General features: G+C 35.2%; 1 protein-coding gene across 5 annotated transcripts in view; it reads left to right on the forward strand.

Annotated features, from left to right (window-relative positions):
• The window catches only part of DCAF6 (DDB1 and CUL4 associated factor 6), a 211,588-nt gene that overhangs the window by 172,214 nt on the left and 15,033 nt on the right, over nucleotides 1–24,341 (forward strand). For all 5 annotated transcript variants that reach the window (XM_023738429.1, XM_023738425.1, XM_023738426.1 and 2 more), the window contains 4 exons: nucleotides 1,550–1,667; nucleotides 8,211–8,326; nucleotides 9,609–9,695; nucleotides 9,936–10,254. In XM_023738429.1, the coding sequence (XP_023594197.1) occupies nucleotides 1,550–1,667; nucleotides 8,211–8,326; nucleotides 9,609–9,695; nucleotides 9,936–10,254 (640 nt within the window). The remainder of the gene's footprint in view (nucleotides 1–1,549; nucleotides 1,668–8,210; nucleotides 8,327–9,608; nucleotides 9,696–9,935; nucleotides 10,255–24,341) is intronic.

Genomic DNA, 24,341 nt, shown 5'->3' on the forward strand with positions numbered 1-24,341 from the left:
TGTTAACCAGTGTCATAAAACAATATGTGTACTGACTGTTTAATGAGAAACTATTTGTTCTGTAAACCTTCACCTAAAGTACAATAAAAAAAAAAAATAAGTAAAAAAAAAAAAACAGTACAAAAACAAAGTGATTTTACTGTTTGAGATGCCACTCTTATATTTTCAATTGGAAATAGTTCAGTCTTATGTTTTCAATTGGAAATCAGTTTTATAGGACACAATTTCTCATGAATTAGAGTATCAAAGCATAAGAATTGATACTCCTGAGTTTCATTATCAGCTTGGTTCCTGGGGAATCATCTTTCTTTTTCTACTACTTTCTGTCTTTGAAGTCTTGTTAATTGTCTTCTAATAGGATAAAAGCTAGAGAGGTTTTATGAGATCTCAGTGTTCTAATGGCTTTCAGAGGAAAAGAGATGTAAGTCCTTCGTTTGCAATATAAGTGGATCTAATAACCAAAAGGCCTGAGTAATTTTGGTTTACTGAATTGTTACTGTCTTCGTTGTTAACTTTCAAGAGAGGAAGCTTATTTGTAGTGCTATTATATCAATCCTTGAACTGGTATCAAGAAAATGATCATATCAAAGAAGAATTTTCTTTCTGCCAGCTGCCTCGCAGAAATGTTTCATATTTGATTGTATATCCATTTGTATTCCCTGTGTATTTTTCTCTTTCACCAAGCTGTTATTTATCATAAAAGGAAAATGTTTAAAGCCCTATTTTATTTTGTCGTTGAACATCTGTGTACTTTTTTTTTTTTTTTTTGGAGGTAGGGAGGCTTTAAATTAGTCTATATCAATTTTTATAGAAGTTTTTTGATTTTATTTACCATTTTACAAAGATTGTTTTTATTGAAATAGGTATATATCATGAGCATCCCCTGTAGACTCTTAAGATGAAATTGCCCTTTCCGTAATTAAGAAAACAAATTCCTTGCAAGGTTCGTCAAGAAGACAAGCTGAAATATATGATCTTACAATAGAGTTTTTAAAAAATTGAAGCACAGTAAATTCCCTCCCATAGGGTGCAGGTTATAATCGCTCCTTAAAATAAAAATCTATGAACTTGAACAGAAAGAATTTGATAGCATTTAATTATAGCACAGTTTTTGCGGAACAGCTTCTTTTGAAGCCTTTGCATCTTCACAGTGTTTCTTGAAGGAGCTAATATTAGTTATTCTTGATGCAATAGCAACTGAAGAATAAAATCGTGAGTGTTCTATTACATAAGGGTACCAGTTTATAACAAATGTCATTGCATGTTAATATTCTTTGATTTTCTAATGACTAAATATGTTTCTCAAATGTGTGCGATTCTCATCTGAATCACAGGGAGTCATACACAAAGCCAGAATTTGATGCAGTGCCACTTTGAAATTTAAAGAGTGACTCTAATGCTTGTCTTCATACTTTAAGTGAGAACCATAACAGATGTGAAAAAAATTATGACAAGGACAGCCTAATTTAAGTTTTATAAATTTTAGAAAATGTCATCTTTTTTTACTGGTTTCAGAGACTTTTTCAATTGTTTTAAACATAATTTTCAGATGACAGTAATGAAAAGCTGAGCCCCAAACCCGGGACAGGTGAACCAGTTTTAAGTTTGCACTACAGCACAGAAGGTACAACTACGAGCACAATAAAACTGAACTTTACAGATGAATGGTAAGTTAACATTTTTGTAAAGATGTTCTTAGCCATTTAGGAGGATTGTAATAGATATTCATTTTTAGCTCTTCGTCATCTTTATATGTATATATATATATATTTGCTATAATGCATTGGATCTCAAACTTCAGTGTGTTTCTGAATCACTTGGAGAGTTTGTTAAAACAGATTACTGAGCCCCACTCTCAGAGTTTTTAGTTCAGTGGTTTCTGAAAATTTGCATTTCTAACCAAGTTCCCAGGTGATGCTGATGTTGCTGGTCCTAGGTTATTTCCTCTGATTCAAAATGTAAAAAATCAGAATAATTAATCACCTATAGACTATGAAGGCAAAAATAACAAACCTAACATTTGGCACTTTTTCCAGTATTGTTCCTATATATACCAAACCCGTTGCCGTCGAGTCAGTTGCGACTCATAGCAACCCTATAGGACAGAGTAGAACTGCCCCATAAGGTTTCCAGGGAGCGGCTGGTGGATTCAAACCACGTTCCTATATAGAGGTATACGTATATGAATAATTTTTGTTTTCAGTTTTAAAACATAATTCTAATCATACTGAATGTGCTTTATTTTCCCCTGCATTGGTGTGACTTAACTTTTAACATATATTCCTGTGTTATTACTTACTTTTCATAAATACTGTTTCAGTAGCTGTATAACTTTCCATGAAGTGAATGTATCATAGTGTATACTTATCCATTTCCCTTTAGTTTGGCCCAATGAATTTACCATTTTTCACCAACTAAGGTTATAATGAATATCTTTTTTTACAAAGCTTTTTCCTATCTTCAAGATTATTTCTTCAAGATATGTTTCCAGAAATAAGTGATATCTAGTTCAAAAGATATTGCCAAATTGTTTTCAAAAGAGCTTTCTCCCATTCCATTTCTGCTAGCGTCATATGAAGACATGTTTTACTGGCTTCCAGGCCAGTGTTTAATATATTCATTTATTTTTATTTATTTGATTACTAATAAGTTTGAAATTTCTCTTTATATTTATTTAATGGTTATATAGGTTCTCTTCTGTGAGATTTCTGATTATGTTTACTGTTTATCTAGTTGAATCTGAAAAGGCTTTTTTTTTTTTTTTAAATCAGTTTATATGAGATGTTTGTATTCTTTCCCACTGTCTCATGGTCTTGGTTTGAGACGGCATTCAAAAATTTATTTTTTTCCATTTCACTGGTTTCTATTTGTGTTTATGTGTATATGTATTTTACATTAAAATAATTGCTTACATAGGATTTTAAAATATTACTGAATACCACCTATGTTCCAGAGACTATTCTAGATACTGCGAATATGTCAGTGAATAAAATACACCAAAAAAAAAAAAAATCTCTACCCTGGTGGAGCTTACATTCTAGGTGGAGGTGACAGACAATAAAGATAAAAAGTAAGTTAACTGTATAGTGTGTTAGAAGGTGCCAAGTGCTGTGGAAGAAAACAGAGCAGGGTAAAGGTGGTAGGGGGACCTAGGAAAGGGAGGTAGGCATCACTGAGAAGGTGATATTTGGGAAAAAACTTGAACGATGAGAAGGAGTGAGCCATGTATTATCTGGAGGAAGAGCATTCTAGGCAGAGAGAAAACCAGTGCAAAGGTTCTGAAACAGGAGCAGACCTAACATGTTCAAGGATCTTTAAGAAGACCACAGTGTAACTGGAGTGAAGTGACCAAATGGGAGCATAGTAGTAGATAAGGTCAGCCAGGTAAGTGAGGAGGATAACAGATATCTCTGGCTGCTGTGTTGAGAACAACAGGCCATAAGTAGAAGCCAGGAGACCAGTTAAAAGGCTATGGCAGCAAGCAAGGTAAGAGATGGTAGTGGCTTGGACCAGGATGTGAGCAATGGAGGTGGTGAGAAATGGCTGGATTCTAAATATAAATATATATATATATTTGAAGGTGCATCAGTGAAATTTCTTATTGTTTGACCTTACCATTTTAGAATCATCCCTATGGCCCTTTTTCTTAATACATTATTTAAGATGGCAGGTCGCCATACTTATTCTTTTGTGTCTATTCTGTTATCATGTTTTGTACAGAAGAGGCTGATTTCTTATAAAGAAATGTGAAAATTTTTCAGAAAAAAATTGTTTTTCTACTCTTCTTTTGAATGTTTTCTCCTTCTCTGAAACGGACCATGAATTATATTCTCGCGTTCATCAGTTTCTCATCATTTTGTTGTAAAAAAGTAATTAGCATTTTTTTCTGGTTGTGAAAGTATTCGATGTTCATTGGAAAAAAAAATTTAAAAATCTGAACATTCAAAACAACTATACAGTCTCTTCATCTCTGCCAGTATGGTGTCTTCCTTTTATTTTCTTTGATGATGAATGAGGCAATAGAGCATACTTTAGTAAGAGCTTGACTGGACTCTTTGACGTCAGGCAGGCAGGATTCAAATTCCATCTCTTAGACAAGGTGTTGAACTGCTCTAAATCTCAGTTTTCTCATCTGTAAAGTAGGCATATTTAGAACCTACTTCAAAAGTTTGTTGTAAGGATTTCATGAAATCATGCAGAGAAAGTATATAGATTTGGCACATTTGCTGGCTCGTGATAGGCCCTAAATAATTGTTAGCCACAGTGATCATCTTTTGTAAACTTTTAAGTCCTTTGCCCAGTTTTCCTTTTTTTCTAATTGTGCTTTAGATGAAAGTGCAGAGAAAATTAGTTACTCATTAAACAATACACATGTTGTTTTGTGACACTGGTTGCCAACCCCACAACTTGTCGACACTCTCCCTTTTTCGACCTTGGGTTCCCCATTACCACCTTTCCTGTCCCCGCCTGCCTTCTCATCCTTGCCCCTGGGTTGGTGTGCCCATTTAGTCTCGTTTGGTTTATCGGCCTGTCTAATCTTTGGCTGAAGGGTGAAGCTCAGGAGTAACTTTAGTACTGGGTTTAAAGGGTGTCCAGGGGCCATACTCTTGGGGTTTCTCTAGTCTCTGTCAGACCAGTAACTCTGGTCTTTTTTTGTGAGTTAGGATTTTGTTCTACATTTTTCTCCAGCTCTGTCCAGGACCCTGTATTGTGATCCCTGTCAGAGCAGTCAGTGGTGGTAGCCAGGCACCATCTATTTGTGCTGGATTCAGTCTGGTGGAGGCTGTGGTAGTTGTGGTCTGTTGGTCCTTTGGACTAATCTTTCCCTTGCGTCTTTGGTTTTCTTCATTCTCCCTTGCTCCATTTGGGGTGGGTCCGATGGAGTATCTTAGATGGCTGCTCACAAACTTTTAAGACCCCAGACGTTACTCACCAAAGTAGGATGTAGAACATTTTCTTTATAAACTGTGTTATGCCAGTTGAGCTAGATGTCTCCCCGACCGTGGTCAGCCCAGTAATTCAGTCCCTCAGGGAGTTTGGAGGTATCTATGAAGCTTCCATGACCTTACCTTAGTCAAGCTATGCTGGCTTCCCTGGTATTGTGTACTGTCTTATCCTTCACCAAACTTAACACTTACCTATTGTCTATTTAGTGTTTTTCCCTCCCCACCTTCCCCCCTCGTAACTATCAAATATTGTTTCTTTTTGTGTATAAACCTTTTCATAAGTTTTTATAAAAGTGGTCTCATACAATATTTGCCCTTTCGTGATTGACGTATTTCTCTCAGCGTAATGCCCTCCAGATTCATCCATGTTGTGAGATGTTTCGCAGATTGATCATTGTTCTTTATCATTGCATAGTATTCCATTGTGTATATGTACCATAGTTTGTTTATCCATTCTTCTGCTGATGGGCACTTAGGTTGTTTCCATCTTTTTGCTATTGTGAATAATACTGCAGTGAACATGGGTGTGCATATTTCTATTCATGTGATGGCTCTTTTTTCTCTAGGATATATATTCCTAGGAGTGGGATTGCTGGATCATATGGTATTTCTATTTCTAGCTTTTTAAGGAAGCGCTATATCATTTTCCAAAATGGTTATACCATTTTGCATTCCCACCAGCAGAGCATAAGAGTTCCAATCTCCCTGCAGCCTCTCCAACATTTGTTATTTTCTGGTTTTTGATTCGTGCCAATAATGTTGGGGTGAGATGGTATCTCACTGTAGTTTTGATTAACATTTCTCTAATGGCTAGTGATTGTGAACATTTCCTCATGTGTCTGTTAGCCTCCTGAATGTCTTCTTTGGTGAAGTGTCCATATCCTTTGCCCATTTTTTAATTGGATTATTTGTCTTTTTATTGTAGAGGTGTTGGATTTTCCTATAGATTTTAGAGATTAGAGCTTTGCTGGATTTGTCATTGGCAAAAATTTTTTCCTGGTCTGTAGTTTCTCTTTTTACTCTACTGGTGAACTTTTTTGATGAGTGTAAGTGTTTAATTTTTAGAAGATCCCAGTTATCTAGCTTATCTTCTGGTGTTTGTTATGGTTTGTACCCTGTTTATGCCTCTAGCATTGACCCTATTGTTTCTTCTATGATCTTTATAGTTTTTGGTTTTATATTTAGGTCTTTGATCCATTTTGAGTTAGTTTTTGTGCATAGTATGAGGTATGCGTCCTGTTTCATTTTTTGCAGATGGACATCTAGTTTTACCAGCACCATTTGTTAAAAAGACTGTCTTTTCCCCATTTAATGGACTATGGGCCTTTGTCAAAGATCAGGTGACCATAAGTGGATGGATTTATATCTGGGTTCTCACTTCTGTTCCAGTGGTCAATGTGTCTGCGTTGTACTGGTATCATCTTTGTTTATTTTTTTCTTATTGAATTTATAAGAGCTATTTATTTATTATGGAATTAAGTGAGGATAATACTATTTGTCTTTCATTTGTTGCAAATATTTTCCCAGTTTGTTGTCTTTTAGTTTATTTCTGGTGATTTTGCATTATGTTTTCTGCCTGTGGTCTCATACTTAGAAAAGCCTTACTCTTCCTAGGATTAGGTAGAGTTTATTTTCCTGTTATATATCTGTGATTTTATATCAAAAAGTATATAGTTATACTTTCTAGAAATTATTTTGCTGTGAACTATGATGTAGGGTTATAGGTTTAGTTTTCCAGATGGTTCTTCCTTTATTCCAGTTTCGTTTATTGAATAATCTGTTTTTTCATTTCTCTGTGATTTAGAAAGTCATATTAACATATTTTAAATTTTTATACTTAACTTGGTTACTGTGTCTTTTCCACTAATGCCTTTCTATTCATGCATCATAATTATCATAACTTACACATTGAGCATTTTATTCATGCGTATATCATAGCTTTCTTAGTGGAAAAAAAATTCATGTATCACATTCACTTCTTTTTACAGAAAATGGCTATATATTTCTTCCTAGTTAAAAAGAAATATATTTTCATTGCAAATATATATATATATATTCAGAACATAGAGGAAAGTTAAAAAAAAAAAACAGCAATAAATTCAACTCAGATGACACTTAACACTGATACACATCCTTCTTGACATTTTTCTGTGCATATATACCCATATAGATGTACATTCTCATTAAAAGTTATATCATTATGCATACATGTGTACTTATTTAACAACCAAATTAACTTCTGTAATTAACCTAAAAGGGCTTTTATAATATATTTGCTGGCAAAAAGTCTATGATAATTTGCATTTTTTACTGAGTCACTGTTATTTGTAATTAACATTTTTTCAGTTTCTGTAACTGTTAAGTTTCTGCTTCTTGTTCACATTTATTCAGGATTTAAGAAATTGTTGCATTTCTGAGTCTAATTTTATTCTCAGTCAGATTTTTATACAGTTTTCCTCTATTTCTTTCCAACTCAAGTCCCTTCTTCCAGTTATGCCATGATTTGTCACAGAATGATCATTGAATATTATTTATTTAAACTGGCCTGGTATCCTGCCAACATAGCAACGATTGTGAGGATGGCGCAGGACTGGGCAGTGTTTCATTCTGTTGTACATAGGGTCGCTATGATTCAGAACCGACGGGGACAGCACCTAACAACAAGCATCCTGCCAAAAATACTGACAGAATTATGGTCGTCATCAGATGGGCATTAAAACTAAAACAGAAAACATATCCTTATCTTCTACACAAAACCATGATGTCCAATCACTTGCCATATTTGAACAACAAGCCAGAGCTAAAAGTGACCCACAGAGAGCAGTTCCAAAGACCAAAGCAATGGCCAGGCTTCTGTCCAATCATTCATTTTAAAATAGCATGGAACAACAAAGTCTAAAAGGGCAAATGATCAAAGTCTATAAAACCATTAAGGATTTGGATATGGTGAACCATCTGTAGTAAGGACAAGAAGGCAGACAATGTAATTAATTAAGTTAAAATTCAATAGATATGTAGAAATATATACAGGTCATAGAGGCATCAAAACAGTGAAAAAGCGATCCTTTTATATTTTTAGTTTTTTTTTTTTCAAAATTAGTGTGTGTTAAGAGTAGTCATCTTGATTCTTTCAAATGATGTTGTACAAGTACTATTAAAATAATATATTACATTTTTTGTGGTCTGAATTTTTTGATCCACTTCTGTAGTTGTAAAATATAAAAATTATCAAGTTTTTGGTGGAAACACTTGTTTCGATGATAGGAGCAGTACAGCCTCAAGTTCTAGAGGAAATGGAAGCCATTGCAAATCTGAGGGTCAGGAGGAAGACTTTGCCCCACTAAGCTCAATGCAACCACCAAAAGGAGACAGTGAAACAAGTAAGTTGCTATTTTGCTTCTGTCATTACAAAACCCTAATGTTGGATAAATTCATCTATTTTTCTGTTCAAACTCTGCATTTTTGTTTCTTGTTTCTAATAAATTACTTTTGCCTCTGTAATCCAGCTGTTACTATTGATAAATAGATAATAGATGCAAAAGGCAGGGACCTTAAGCAGTTGAGTACGGCAATTACAGTAAAGTACCACAGTTCCCCTCTGTGGACACAATGACCAAGATGGTTATTTACATACTGTAAATGTAAGATGTAAATGTTAGTTTGAATTGTCTTTGCCATTTTTATACTTAGCAGCATAATCTAGAGGATCAGTCTTGATTCTTTCAAAGAGTGTAAGTGATTTATTGGTGGGGGGGATCTAAACAGATTATGAGTGAATCCTATCCCATACATGAAAATGCCATTTAGGGAATTTTTCAGAACTCTTTGCTATATTTTCAAGTGACCATTATATGAAATATATTCCTATCAAAAAGCCTAGAACACAGTAGATGTTCAATAAATGCTTCATAAATTAAGGAACAGATGAATTTTTTGCCCCTAATTGGACATCTGCTTACCAGAGAGTTGTCTCACACATATTTAATTCTTATAAATCTCTGTTATACTGAGGTACCTATTCATTTGATGAGAAAGTTTAAAAAAATAAAAAAAAGAAGTGTTTCTCATCAAATGAATAGGTACTGCAGTGTAACAGATTTATAAGAATTAAATATGTGTGAGACAACTCTCTGGTAAGCAGGTGTCCAATTAGGAGCAAAAAAGACTGATCCTCCCTGGCTCTTGCACTTAAATCCCAGCAATAAGTATTTTCAGTGACCAAAACAGAATTTACAGTAGGGTCGTTTTATTGTTTATGGTAGTTTAGATCATACCAAATGCATGGTTAACAGGGCAGAATAGTACTCGGTTTTAAGTTTAAATTTTGAGAATGTTAGAAGAAAAGCAAGATCAATAATGTCAACTGTAAGAAACAATCCAAAGTAGAGATTCTTCACATAAATTTCATGAAAGTCCGTGCACAGGCTTTGGGAAGAGGCAGTGGGAAGAATTGTCCATCTATTCCCTGATAGTGTTTGTACAATTTTGTGTACAAATACAGATTTGAATTGTACTGGGGGCGAGGGGTTTATTTGTCAAAGATTTTTTTGTGACCCAGAAAGGGTTAGGAATGACACATATCCCTGGGAATGCTGGCGTATAAAGTTGGTGTTTATGTTTCTTAAAAATTTTGGATTCAGTGATAATCTGGTTTACTTTCAGAAGCTCCTGAAGCATCATCTGAAGATGTGACAAGATATCAGGAAGGTACATCTGCAGAAAACACAGTTGAGAACCGTATAGATGTAGGTGAGTTATCTTGCTCTTTAGATAATTGGCTTCATTTGGAAAGATAGGCCTTAATCTAAGTTAGTCTGTCCAGAGTCAGAGGCCATTTCCAAATAGATGTGCTGTGGAATTTTCTTATTCTAGGGGAATTGGACTACATATTAGAAAATGTATCAATTTTAAAAGTCTGTGTTAAGTTAAATAATTAATGCTGCCCACATGACCAAGTGTTACTGCTTTATTTTCTGACAACACAATCAGATAAGTTCACATCTGAGCCATTGGATTCCAGCTCAGGAGAAAAGAATGACCTCAATCTTGATCGCCCATGTGGGGTTCCAGAAGAATCCATCTTATCTGAAAAAGGCAAGGAACCAGAAACTTCAGATCAGCTTAGCACTAAGAGTGCTACCAATCAGAATACCACCAATCCTGAGCCTCAGTCTCAAACAGAAGCCATCGAGTCTTCAGTCCATGAGGAAACATCAGCTAGGTACTCTGCTCTCCAGGACACGGATGACAGCGATGATGACCCAGTCCTGATCCCAGGTGCAAGGTATCGAGCAGGACCTGGTGATAGGTTGGTAAATTTTTAATTCATACGAACTATAAAAAATGTAATTCACAAGCTCTTGTTTGGAGTCACATAAGGGAGTCTCTTCATTTTTGACAGTTGCTTCCTCCAAGTGTCTCAGTCATTTAAATTCACAGAAATTTTAAAATTGTAAATGATTTCACATATTACATTGTTTGAGCAAACTGTGCAAAAGGGGACTAAAAATTCTTCATTGCTCTTTATCTCCATCACTGAGGCTTGCTCCTCAATTTACAGATCAAGGGAAAGGAATGTTGGGAAGGACCAACAGATTATTTGTGAAGTCCAGGTTTATTTAGCTGTCAGATTGCCTGTAGAGAGCCTGGCCTTAGCCCGGCCTGTATCAGTATTTTTTTGATGTTCCATTTTTCTACTTTTCTGTTGGACATGGATTAAGGTAATGTGATATTTTTTTCTATTTTTAAGAACATGATATTTTTCTCTGGTTCCTATTAAACTTAGTGATTCAATATAGAAAATAAAAAATTACACCAGTTAAATACTGGAGATAACAGTGAAGAATTGAATTGTCAGTATGTTCATACTTTTGTCCATTTTTCATTTGATGTGATCCTGAGGATACATTTATTTCTTTTTATTGGATAAAATAAATCTTTTAAAGTATGTTGCATTCTGTGCTTATAGAAAACTATTTCTACCATTAGTGCCATCGTATTTCATTGTAAATTCTGTCCTCTTCTAGTTTTGTCTTAAAATCCTATTTCAGACGGGTGAAATTCTATTTAAACCATATCATATATTTCTATGCTCAATATGCTATTTGTAAAATATTCTGACATATCTGCCAACTGAAACAATATAATGAAAAGATTATCACTAAAGAGTAGCAATGTTGTATAGTGGTCAAGGGCATAATGATTGGAGTTTCACCACTTACCAGCTGTGTTTCCCGTTCATATTGCTTAATGTCTCTTAAAGGTTCAGTTTCCTTATCTATAAAATTTGGTTATGATTATCTAGAGTTATTGTGAGAATTAATTTTAAAAAATTAGCACAGAGCCTGGCTCACATAGAAAGCACTAAATAAATGATAGCTATACTAGACAGCTAAGGTATTCTGTGTGGCTACTTTTAATTAAAAGGAATTACAGTAAGAGTGGTTATAGGGATAAGGACTGACAGAGGACAAACAAAAATCCTGAACTGCCTTTTCTTATCTATGAAAAGATATCTGTCTTCCTTTAGTGATATTTGGGAAATATTTACTTTGTAATGGCACTATTTTAAATATAAAACAAATAATCTTTCCTTGTATTTGTACTTAGAGATTAAACTTCTTCTCTTTACCTGTCACACATTAGTCCTCAGCATTCTCAGAATGTGTTTTAGACAAGCAAAGCTTAGTTCCATTTCTTTCCATACCCAAAGAGCCTCCTTTAAAATATCATTACTACTTGACATAGGCAAATAACGTTAACAAGCTTAAGACAATTTGAAAATCAAACCGATGGTTTCCAAAAGCCAGGGTGGAGAGCTAGATTCTATAATTAATTTAAGCATGTTACTTTATGGCCTTCTATTTATATTAAAGTGAACATATGTCCTTCCCCACCCCCACCCCCCGCCCATATTGAAGTAGCTAAACATGATACAAAGGTCATAATTAAAAACAAAATCTAAGTATCTAGTTTCTAGTAAAATGCAGCGTATCACTGTCCAGTTTGTTTGTTTAAATAAAAAGTTTTTTTTTATAGTATAACATCAACAAGAAAAGAGGACTTGGGAAGAGGGAGGTCCTAGAGAATCCAGAACTAAGAAGTTTATTATCCTTAGTTTGGAATATCAGAAACTATAACATCTTTCTAGATCTTTATTATTTGTTTAGAATTTTCATAATACTTAAATATTTTATGCACTTTAGAGATTCTCCCAGAGTTTGAATCTGCCACAAAGATGGCTCCTGATATCCCACCTTGACCTAGGAAACCCAGGAACTGAGCCAGACTAGCAGAATCTTTTAGAGGAAAGATGGCCAGAGACAGCAGCCTAGAACTGACCCCACTTCATGCATGTACTCTTGAATTCATACTTTCATGGTTAGTTCCAGATCTGAATCCACTTCAAGGTCCACATTTACTTCCCTGTTTTTTTCTTAAATGTTATTTAATATTCTATATACTCAGTGTAGGTCATTAGCGTTAATTTGTCCAGTATATTTTTTGTTTTATTTTATAGGACATGGTACTAGACTTGCTAAAGAATAACAGAAGAATTATAAAATTCTTACCCTTCAAGAAACTTAATAATTTATTGAAGGAGAGAGGACAGATACACACGTCATTTATAACAACATGGAAAACATATTTAAATAAATACACAAAAATACTATGCTGTATATAAAGATGAACCTGCTGAGGTGATGCTAAAGTGATTATAGTGATTATTTCATAATTATATCAGTTTTTTCTTTGAGATATACATTATTTTTTCCTAGCTGTTTACCAAAAGTTTGTAAATAGTGAAAAATCTTCCTTCTGACTTCTGCCTAAATAATTTTTATAGTTCCTAACTTCCTTAGGGCCATCTTGATTTAATCTTGAGTAACCTATATAAAGTATATTTTTAATATTTCTGCACCTTTCTAAGGGCTCTTCATCCTTGAGACTACTGCCAGTTCATCTTCTAAATTTGGAAGGATAGGTATGTTCATTCTAAAGAGAGAAGGTTTAAGAAATTTTGCTGCTTAAGAACATAAAAGCAATCATTTACCAACTTGTAATTAGGTATATGATTTTTAAGAATTTCTGCTTCCAAAGGGGCAAAGTGTTCAGAAGCTCTGCTGTAAAAATTATACCTGTAATACCATATGGTTCTTATAGTCCATGATAGCATTCCCAACATTGAATGAAATGCCAAACTAAAAGGATGCAAGTCTTAAAGGTCCCTTCTTGCTATCATTTGAAAAGCCTAGTCAAGATTAGTTTGATTAGGATAGACAAATGGATCCAGAATTAAGAATGTAAAAGTATATACTTAATTAGATCTGTACTTTAATTAGTATAAGAACTATTACTGGGTCTCATAATTTTTTGGCCCCTAATTTAATTCTTAAAATGAAACCTAAAAAGTTAATAGCTAAGTCATTTTTAACACACATCTAATAAAAATATCAAAAAGTCCTTATAATGCAAAGTAATAATTTTTTTTTAAAGATTTGCATTCTTATAATGTGGTTAAATAAATATGATCCAGATTTTTTACTCTTGGTCTAAGAGCGGTAAGCATGAGAAGGAAGTGTCTTAGAAAATAAAGGCCTTAACAACTAACAAAGATACTTTAAAATGGAATGCTCTTTTCCTTAACTATAGCTTGTCTCTGTATAAATATAGCTGGGACTCTATAGCAAAGTTCAGGAGACTTTTTCTTTAAGGGCCAGATAGTAAATACTTTAGGCTTTGCCAGCTGAGAAGCATAATGGAGGCTATTATGTAGGTACTTATACAACCATTTAAAATGTAAAAACTATTCTTAGCTTGCAGACCATTTTTTAAAAAAAAAAGCTGGCAGCTGGCCAGATTTGGTCCATGGGCCATAATTTGCTGAGCCCTCTTTTATAATAAATCAGTTTTATAGAGAGTCAAGGTAAAATGCCTCTACTGATAGAAATCCAAAGTTTGAAACAATGAAATCTATGAATCACCACACATTTGAGTCCCCTTTAACTTTGTCTAGGGCAAGAACATTAAATGGAAAATAAATTTTAAAAGACATAGTCAAAAAATATACTTTCTAATTGTGATATTTTAAAGAACAGTAAATCAGTATTTGTATCCCCTAGAGGTTTTAAATACTGGAATTTAGAAATATAAGTGTGGGCCTTTTGAATAAAATTTACCACCATACCTGCCTTTTGAGAGTCATCAGGTTTTCTATTTAGGTGGTTTTCATATAAACTATTTTCACAATGCTAAATGCATCTTGTAGTAAATGGTATGATGATCTGGCTGGTAGCTTTAGAGAACTGTCAAACCCAAGAGAAAAACTATGACTCATTCTCTGAAAAGAGACAAGCATCTGAGTAAGACTGCTAAAGAGGTCCTCGCATAGTTTTGACTAGGTTTTGGTTATAGCCTTAATTAAGGTGCTCTGATGATTTTTTTTCCTCCTAGGAAGATTAAGGGTGTTAATCCTATATTGCCTGTTAATCGCTTTTTTTAAAAAGACTTCTTATTTGCATAGAAATTTTGTTTCATCTACCTACTCTGGGCTCTGGAACATGGCCTTCATTTTTAAAGCCAAAATTCTTTGTATATTATGAATTTGCCAGAATCTATTCAGTCATTTTAATCACTCTTTCAGTGTGTGTAATGATTCTAGTTTATTCTCTATGAAAGAAAATTGCAGAGAAAAAAAAAAAGTAATGAAACTCCTAAAGAGCTAAAAGCCTTGTTAGTCTTGTTTGCTTGTTATGTAGTCTTATTAAATGGTTAGGCCAAACGAGTCAGCTCAGGGCTTAATTATTTATTTCCCAAAGAGCAACTCAGACTTGAGGAGCATAATTTAGGTGTTCCAGTAGGTGGTATTCATAATATAAGTCAGTTCAGTTCCCCACACTCTGACGGAGTTAGGCTCTAGTCTGTTTTAAAAGTAAAAGTGATTAAGTGAAGCATCTTCCTTCCAGTCCATCTTCATTAAGGGTTTCTGTTTATTTAATTTCCTCATACACATTTAGTTGAATGACATATTCCTCACTTAATGTCCTAAATCACAAAGAGAAGCAAAAAGTCTTTTTATGATGATAAAACTGATGACTTTAATGCTTTAAATATTTGGTTCTTTGAAGTCTTTGTGAGTGACTTTAGTTATTGTGTTCCCTTCACTAGATTTAATATCAGAGGAACAACAATAGGTGATAGAATAATGAGGTAATTCAGTCTGTTCCTTTATTGTTTTATTTCTTCTTTATGATGGATTTGCTAGGTACTCTTTTTCCACAGCTAACCACCTTTCCTATTAACAGTTAATATTTCTTTTGATGTTACTGAACTATAAGTGCTAAGCATTATAAAGCAGGTTGCTTTTCAAAAATTTTTAGCTGCATGCACTGCATGAGAATAGAATGAAAAGAAATTTACTGTGTGCAGATATAACTGATGTTCACTTCAAGTGTGTCATGTGACAAAGCAACTATAATCTGAAATGATGTACTTTAAATATAGGTTACTTGCTTTGAATATTTTGTTGAAGAATGCAACTTACTTTTTTTAAAAATGTGATTGGGATAACAATTGCAACTTTTTGTTATTCAAATATATTCCGTTTTCTTGAGATCAGTAACTAAAAATGTTCTTGAGTCTAATTCTGTGCATAAATGTAAAATTCTGATTTTTGAAAGAAAGCTGTTTCCTTGTAAATAACTTAATAAATTTATACTGTCATACATCAAGATAATTTCTAACCCTCAAACACTTCTGTAATTTCAAGTCTGACAGTGGGTACCTTTTTGAGTAGAACTTTAAAGTGAACCTCAATCCCATCAATCATCTACCAAAAACTTGGTTTACTGACAAAATCCACCTTATACTTAATTCTAGTAGCACATACTTGTTATTTACCAGTAGATTCTAAAACTAAGTGGAACATAAAACATAATATATAGCAATAATCTGAAATGTACAATTGGTAGAGTTCCCCTTGGGAAATACAGAAATAATGAAATAAACCAAGAAATATTATAGATGGGTAAAACTCTGTGATTTTAAGGCCCATTCTGAGGAAAATTCCCATGTAGAAGTCTTAAACTTATTTTTGTGCTGGTTTCTAAGGCAGTTTTAACATTGAGATATATTTGGAGTAACCTTTTGTAAATTAGTCTATTACTAGTTATCACTTTCTAATTGAATGACAGTAAAGTAGAATTTTTTTAAAAGCTTTTTGATTTTCTGATTTATACTTTTTATCCCAGGTACTCAGAGCTGGTTTCTGCTTTTATAGTGAAGATTGTAACTAAAACCTATTACGTTGCTTAAAATGACTTTAAGAAAAGCTAAAACATTAAAGTGGAGATTACTGTGAACTAATAAACAATGGTAAAATAAAAACTATTACAGTTAACCTTCCCATAGAGTGAAGGAGATCAGGCCCATTCTTTATCTCAGTTTTTTTTACTTATATAGAGTTGTCTGGGAAAATTTTGAATTATAAGGCATTTTTTTCCTGACACCTAACACACATTTTATAATAATACTTTACTATGTCTTCCTGAGCTACCCTTTGAAATCTTCTGTTCAGCTCTTTGACTTCATCATTTCTTCCTTTTGCTTTAACTACTTGACGTTCAAGAGCAAGTTTCAGAGTCTCTTCTGACATCCATTTTGTTCTTTTCTTTCTTTCCTGTCTTTTTAATGACCTCTTGCTTTCTTCATGTATGATGTCCTTCCACAACTCGTCTGGTCTTGGGTCATTAGTGTTCAACACATCAAATCTATCCTTGAGATGGTCTCTAAATTCAGGTGGGATATACTCCAGGTCATACTTTGGCTCTTGTGGACTTATTTTTCTTCAGCTTCAACTTGAACTTACATATGAACAGTTGATGGTCTGTCCCGCAGTCGGCCCCTGTCCTTGTTCTGACTGATGATATTGAGCTTTTCCATCATCTCTTTCCACAGATGTAGTCGATTTGATTCCTGTGTATTCCATCTGGCGACGTCCACGTGTATAGTCGCTGTTTATGTTGGTGAAAAAAGGTATTTGCAATGAAGAAGTTGTTGGTCTTGCAAAATTCTGTCATGGGATATCCAGCATGGTTTCTATCACCAAGGCCATATTTTCCAGCTATCAATTCTTCTTTGTATCCAGCTTTCGCATTCCAATCACCAGTAGTTATCAATGCATCCTGATTGCATGTTTGGTCAATTTCAGACTGCAGAAGTTGGTAAAAATCTTCAATTTCTTCATCTTTGGCCTTAGTAATTGGTGCATAAATTTGAATGATAGTCATATTAACTGGTCTTCCTTGTAGACATATGGATATTATCCTATCACTGACAGCATTGTACTTCAGGATAAATCTTGAAATGTTATTTTTGACGATGAATGCGACACCATTCCTCTTTAAGTTGTCATTCCCGGCATAGTAGACCATATGATTTTCCGATTCAAAATGGCCAATACCAATCCATTTCAGCTCACTAATGCCTAGGATATCAATGTTGATGCATTACATTTCATTTTTGACAATTTCCAATTTTCCAAGATTCATACTTCGTCCATTCCACATTCCAGTTTTTAATGGATGTTTGCAGCTGTTTCTTCTGATTTTGAGTTGTGCCACATTAGCAAATGAAGGTCCCAAAAGCTTGACTCCATCCATATCATTAAGGTCGACTCTACTTTGAGGAGGCAGCTCTTCCCGAGTTGTCTTTTGAGTGCTGTCCAACCTGAGGGGCTCATCTTCCAGCGCTATATCAGACAATGTTCCGCTGCTGTTATAATGACACGTGCAGAGACCTGGAGATAGAAAACCAAAAGGAAGAACATGCTTGGCATTTCTCAAACTGAAAGAACTGAAGGAAAAATTCAAGCCTCGAGTTTCAGTACTGAAGGATTCTACAAGGAAAATATTAAACGATGCAGGAAGCATCAAAAGAAGATGGAAGGAATACACAGAGTCACTATACCAAAAAGAATTGGTTGATGTTCAGCCATTTCAGGAGATAACATATGATCAGGAACCGATGGTACTGAAAGAAGAATTCCAAGCTGCACTGAAGGCATTGAAGAAAAACAAGCCTTCAGGAATTGACGGAATACCAATTGAGATGTTTCAACAAATGGATACAGCACTGGAAATGCTCACTTGTCTCTGCCAAGAAATTTGGAAGACAGCTACCTGGCCAACTGACTGGAAGAGATCCATATTTATGCCTAATCCAAAAAAAGGTGATCCAACTGAATGCGGAAATTATTGAACAGTATCATTGATATCATACACAAGTAAAATTTTTGCTGAAGATGATTCAAAAGCAGCTGCAGCAGTATATTGACGGGGAACTGCCAGAAATTCAGGCTGGATTCAGGTGAGGACGTGGAATGAGGGATATCATTGCCGATGTCACATGGATCCTGGCTGAAAGCAGAGAATAACAGAAAGATGTTTACTATGCAAAGGCATTCGACTTTGTGGATCATAACAGACTATGGATAACATTGCGAAGAATGGGAATTCCAGAGCACTTAATTGTGCTTGTCTTAGTCACCTAGTGCTGCTCCAACAGAAATACCACAAGTGGATGGCTTTTAACAACAGAAATTTATTCTCTCATAGTCCAGTAGGCTACAAGTCCAAATTTAGGGCATCAGCTCCAGGAGAAGGCTTTCTGTCTCTGTCATCTCTGGAGGAAGGTCCTTGTGATGCATCAGTCTTCCTTTGGTCTGGGAGCATCTCAGCGCAGGAACCTCAGGTCCAAACGACACGCTCCGCTCCCAGCACTGCTTTCTTGGTGGTATGAGGTTCCTATGTGTCTCTGCTCACTTCTCCCTTTTATATCTCAAAAGAGATTGCATTAGGACACTGTCTAATCTTGTCAACCTCATCAGTATAACCTCATCACAGTGATAGAATTTACAACACATAAGGAGATCACATATAATCTCATCATAGTGATAGAGTTTACAACACATAAGGCAATCACATCAGATTACACAATCATTCAACACTGGGAATCATAACCCAGCCAAGCTGACAAATATTTTGGGGGGACACAACTCAATCCATGAGAGTGCTCATGAGGAACCTGTACATAGATCAAGAGGCAGTCATTGGAACAGTATCCCAAGGGGATACTGCATGGTTTAAAGTTAGGAAAGGTGTGTGTCAAGGTTGTATCCTTTCACCATACTTACTCAATCTGTATGCTGAGCAAATAATCGGAGAAGCTGGACTATATGAAGAAGAACATGGCATCAGGATTGGAGGAAACTTCATTAACAACCTGTGTTATGCAGATGATACAACCTTGCTTCCTAAAAGTGAAGAAGACTTGAAGCACTTACTGATGAACATCAAAGACCACAGCCTTCAGTATGGATTACACCTCAACATAAAACAAAAATCCTTACAACTGGACCAATAAGCAACATCATGATAAAAGGAGAAAAGATGGAAGTTGTCAAGGATTTCATTTTACTTGGATCCACTATCAATACCCATGGAAGCAGCAGTCAAGAAATCAAAAGACACATTGCATTGGGTAAATCTGCTGCAAAAGACCTCTTTTAAAGTGTTGAAAAGCAAAGATTTCACCTTGAAGACTAAGGTGCGCCTGACCCAAGCCATGGTGTTTTCAGTCGCCTCATATGCATGTGAAAGCTGGATGACGAATAAGGAAGACCAAAGAAGAATTGATGCCTTTGAATTGTGGTGTTGGAAAAGAATATTGAATATACCATGGACTGCCAAAAGAATGAACAAATCTATCGTAGAAGAACTATGGAATGCTCCTTAGAAGCAAGGATGGCGAGACTACTTCTCACATACTTTGGGACATGTTATCGGGAGGGACCAGTCCCTGGAGAAGGACATCATGTTTGGTAAAGTAGAGGGTCAGTGAAGAAGAGGAAGACCCTCAACGAGATGGGTTGACACAGTGGCTGTAACAACAGGCTTAAGCATAACAGCGATTGTGAGGACGGTGCAGGACCGGGCATTGTTTCATTCTGATGTGCATAGGGTCGCTCTGAGGCCAAACCCAATGGATGGCGCCTAACAACAACACACATTTGTTCTGCTTCCCATTTTGGTAATTGGGGACGCTCCAGGAACATAAACTTTTATTTAAGATAAATTTAGAAAAATAAAATTATCAGATTATTATCTCTGTTACTCATGGAACTAATTTAAGTGCCTTGCAGTGTTTTGTAAATGTGTTTTACTATAACGTGCTAAGATTCTGAATGATGGTGGCATATTATGTTTTTCTTTGAATAGTAAGTAAAACGATAGTCACGCCTACTCTTCACTCTACTACTATTACCTCATCAGTTCTCACCTGGTCTATTGAAATAATCCTCCAGCAACCTCCAGCCTATCTCCGTCGTGCATCACATATGCTTTCAATGGCTCAACACTGCCTGTGATAACAAAAAACCCAAGCTGCTTTGCCTGGTATATTGGACACTCCATGGCTGGCTGCTGCCAGGAATTGCTCATACTCTACATCAGCCATAGTGGAGTGTCTCTCAACACCTTCAGAAAACTGAATACATCATGCTGCTTTATGCCTCCGTATCTTTATGTACCCTGTGCCCTTTAACTGAAATGATCTCCCTGTTGTCCTCCCATCACCATCACCATCATTTTAGCCACCTCCTTTTGTAACATTCATCTTAAGCTTCTGCTTTCTGAAACTTTTCCTGACCCTTATATTCCATAATGCCAAGTAGAACTGAACATTTCTTCTGTGTGCCCTTATGTACACCTACAGTGCCACCTATGACACTTTATTGTATATGTGTGTGTTTTCTTATATAAGAATGTAAGCACCTTTAAAGCCAGGCCAGTATAATACAGACATGTAAAAATAAATAAAAGTTGGCAAATAAAACACCATTTTAATCTGAAACTCTAGTTAACTACATTTTTATTCATATTTCCCTAGATGACCTGGCTTATTACTTTCTTCTCTGCTTCCTAAAACAAGTAAATGAAAGACCTATGTATGAATGATTTCCCACAGTCTCCCACACATTTGATGATTCCCTAGAAGGACTCCTAGGACTCAGAGGCACTTCACTTATGATCATGGCTATGGTTTATTATAGCAAAGGAAAAGACGCATGAGGTGGGAATCTGGAAGAATCCAGGCACAAAATTCCAACATTCTTCCTCCCAGGAGAGGCTGCACAAAACGTGCTCCTTCTTCCAGCATAAAGTGCAGTAGCACTTGTGCAGTTTTTCTGTCCAGGGAAGCTTGCTTAAGACTCAAATTCCAGGGTTTTTATTGGGGGCTGGTCATGTAAGCACCCTCTGCTTGTGCGACCTTCCACAACTACCAAAATTCCAGACCCAGAAGGAAAGCAAGTGTTCACCATAAATCACATTATTTGTGCAAACAAACTAGGCAAGCTGCTACAGCAGTGTTTAGTGTTCTAGGCGGGCAAAACAATGTAGGAACATTCTAAAAACCAAGTTTCTAGACACCAGCCAAAGGCCAGCCCTGCAAGCAGGACCTTCTAAAGATAGCACCATCAGGTCAGCTATCCATTGTCTTTGTTCACTAATACATTGTGAAAAGAATTCAATTTCTTTGCCCACTTTCCCCCTCCAGGAGAAAGCAGCAGAAACAAGATACTCTCTAGCAACCTAGTTGACTCTCTTACTTCAGATAATTTTAAAGATGTGTTAAAATGACAGAAATTCTAGTATATAAAACTTTGTTGTTGATAAAGCTAGATGACAAACTAAAAGTAGCTTTTACTATAAATGAATGCTTTAAAGCACTTTAAAATTGTTTGTTTTTTAGCAGTTAACATATCTTTTCTAAACTTATTCATAGATCCATTTGAACAGCAAACACCTTTTTACTTGATAATTTAATGGTAAATTTTAGCTTAACCTTGTCTGAATAATCACATATTCTAATTTAACGGACAATTGCCATGGAGTCTACTCTGATTGATGGCAACCCCATGTGTATCAGTGTAGAACCCATGTATGCTCCATAGGGTTTTCAATAGCTGATTTTTTGGAAGTAGACTGCCAGACCTTTTCTTCCAAGGCACCTCTGGGTGGACTCAACAACTTAACAGCCTTTCAGTTAGCAGCCAAGTGCATTAACTGTTTGCACACCCAGGGACTCCTAATTCTAAATTTAGGAGGTTCAAATTAGTTCAGTTTTCTTTTCTAAAAACTATTAAAGAAGAATAGATATATATATAGTATAAATTTTAAAAACGTTTTAAAATTGGTATACTGAAGAACAGTGGTATTCAAAGTTACAAAGAGGCATTTCCAGTGAGGTGTAAATAAATGGAATTTAATTTATTCTTTGGTTTTGTTATCTTTCTCTTTTCTTATTTATGCCTAGGGATGTCTCTAAGGCATATACCCCTGACGGCTCTGGCTCTTGTACCAAAGTTTTATGGCTGTTATGAAAGTAGAGACATAGAAATGTAGCAATTATTATTGCAGAAGCTCTCCAGTTGAAGGGGAGGAGGTGCTGAGAATAGCTTCCTTATTTTTATAAGAACCTAATTCTTTAATCTTTTAACTGAAAAAATCAAGCTCAATGTTTATAAAATAAATGCAAGCTTATTTTAAGATGGAAGTATTTAATTATGAAATTAGGCAAATGGAGTCACTGTTGCCCAAAGTGTTCTGATACTCTACAACATGGTCACGAAGTTTAGGAAACCCTACATTCTATATACGTCTTTTTGAGAATCAATGCACATTAGCATAATAAATAATAAGACTTCTGGGAAGACTTGGAGTGAAAAACCTGTTTAGCTTTGTTTAATCCGTCATTTTCCACATTTAAGTTTGAAAACAAAGGCTACTTTGTGGAACACCTACAAAAATCCCACATTTTGGGAAATGCTCTTCCAGGTCATTCTGATTCACGTTCTAGACTGTGAGTATCAAGTCCATTAGGTACCTAGACTAGGAGACTCTTTGACTTCCCTGTAGTGTTTCACAACTGCACAATCCAGAATTCACCTGCTATAATTTTAGTCATGTCCTCATGTTCTATTCTTAGTGTAATATTTGTATACTAACCTCGTTTGGCTACCTGAATTACCTCTTAAGTCACTTCATTCCAGGATTAATAAATCAGAACTGTTCTAATCATTGATCAAGCCATTTTTTTTCTACCCTAAAAATTCTCTTTGTTCTTCTGCAAGCTGTTTTAATAGTACCTATAATGTCAATTATGGCGTTGTTGTTAGTTGCTGTCGAGTTGATTCCAACACATGGCAACTTAAATTGTGCCATTCTCAATATACGTAATGGTGTTTTTTAAAAGAGTTTACCAATGTTGAAAACAGTAGGCAAAGTAATTCATATTTTTTCTTTTTTTAATTTAATAGTTTTCTGCTTATATTTAAGCCTAGTTCTTTAACTACTAAATGTGCTTCTTTAGTATTTTTTTAAAATAGGATTTTACAGACTATTTCTGATTGATATAACTTCCTAGTTTAAGCTTGGAGTCACCTTAGGAAATTTTGCTGACCATTTGGAAACAACTTTTTAGAATATTCAGTATAAAAAATAAAATATAAAGACCCTCAGAGAAGAGGCAGGGAGCAAAAATGTAAAGTCAAGAATCTAGATTTTATTTTCTTAGGTCAATTGTACATAGATTCACTCTGAGATGTTTTTGTTGTTGCTTTGAAATTCCTGGATGAACCGATTTTGTAGTTATTGAATGTAAACTTAGTATCTGCCAGTTGCTCTGGTGGATGCTAGTGATACAAGGATAATGAAAGCATAGCCCCTGCCCTCCATGAGCTCTCAATTCAGTAGGATACACAGACACGTACAAATAACTACAACATAGTGATTACAGTGGTAGAGCGGAAAAAAAAAAAAAAAACCATTGCCATCAAGTCGATTCTGCCTCATTAGTGACCCTGTAGGACAGATAGAACTGCCCCATAGGGTTTCCAAAGCTGTACTCTACAGAAGCAGACTGCCACATCTTCCTCCTGCAGAGCAGCTGGAGGGTTCAAACTGCTGACCTTTTAGTTAGCAGTCAGGCGTTTTTAGGACTTTGCCACCAGGGCTCCCTTTGCATAAGGCATTAAATTCTCCTAATGTAATCTGAAGAAAGGGAAACTTCTGTTTTTATAATTCTTTTTTTGTGACACACTGTCATTGTTGGTTTCTGCTTGCCTCCTTTTCTGTATTCATTCATTTAGTGGTATAATATACATCCCTGAACTCAGCACTGTATAACTTCGAGAACGATGAAATTTTATGAAAAAAAATACCTTTTTGTTTTAAAAGTGAGAGTATATAGTTGTTATATAATTAAAAGGTTGTTAGTAAAAATTTGGTCTGTATCTTTCCAGACTCTTTTCTATGCATGTGTCACCTAAAACAAAAC

Source organism: Trichechus manatus, unplaced genomic scaffold (genome assembly GCF_000243295.1).
Source record: "Trichechus manatus latirostris isolate Lorelei unplaced genomic scaffold, TriManLat1.0 scaffold00117, whole genome shotgun sequence".
Classification (NCBI taxonomy): domain Eukaryota; kingdom Metazoa; phylum Chordata; class Mammalia; order Sirenia; family Trichechidae; genus Trichechus; species Trichechus manatus.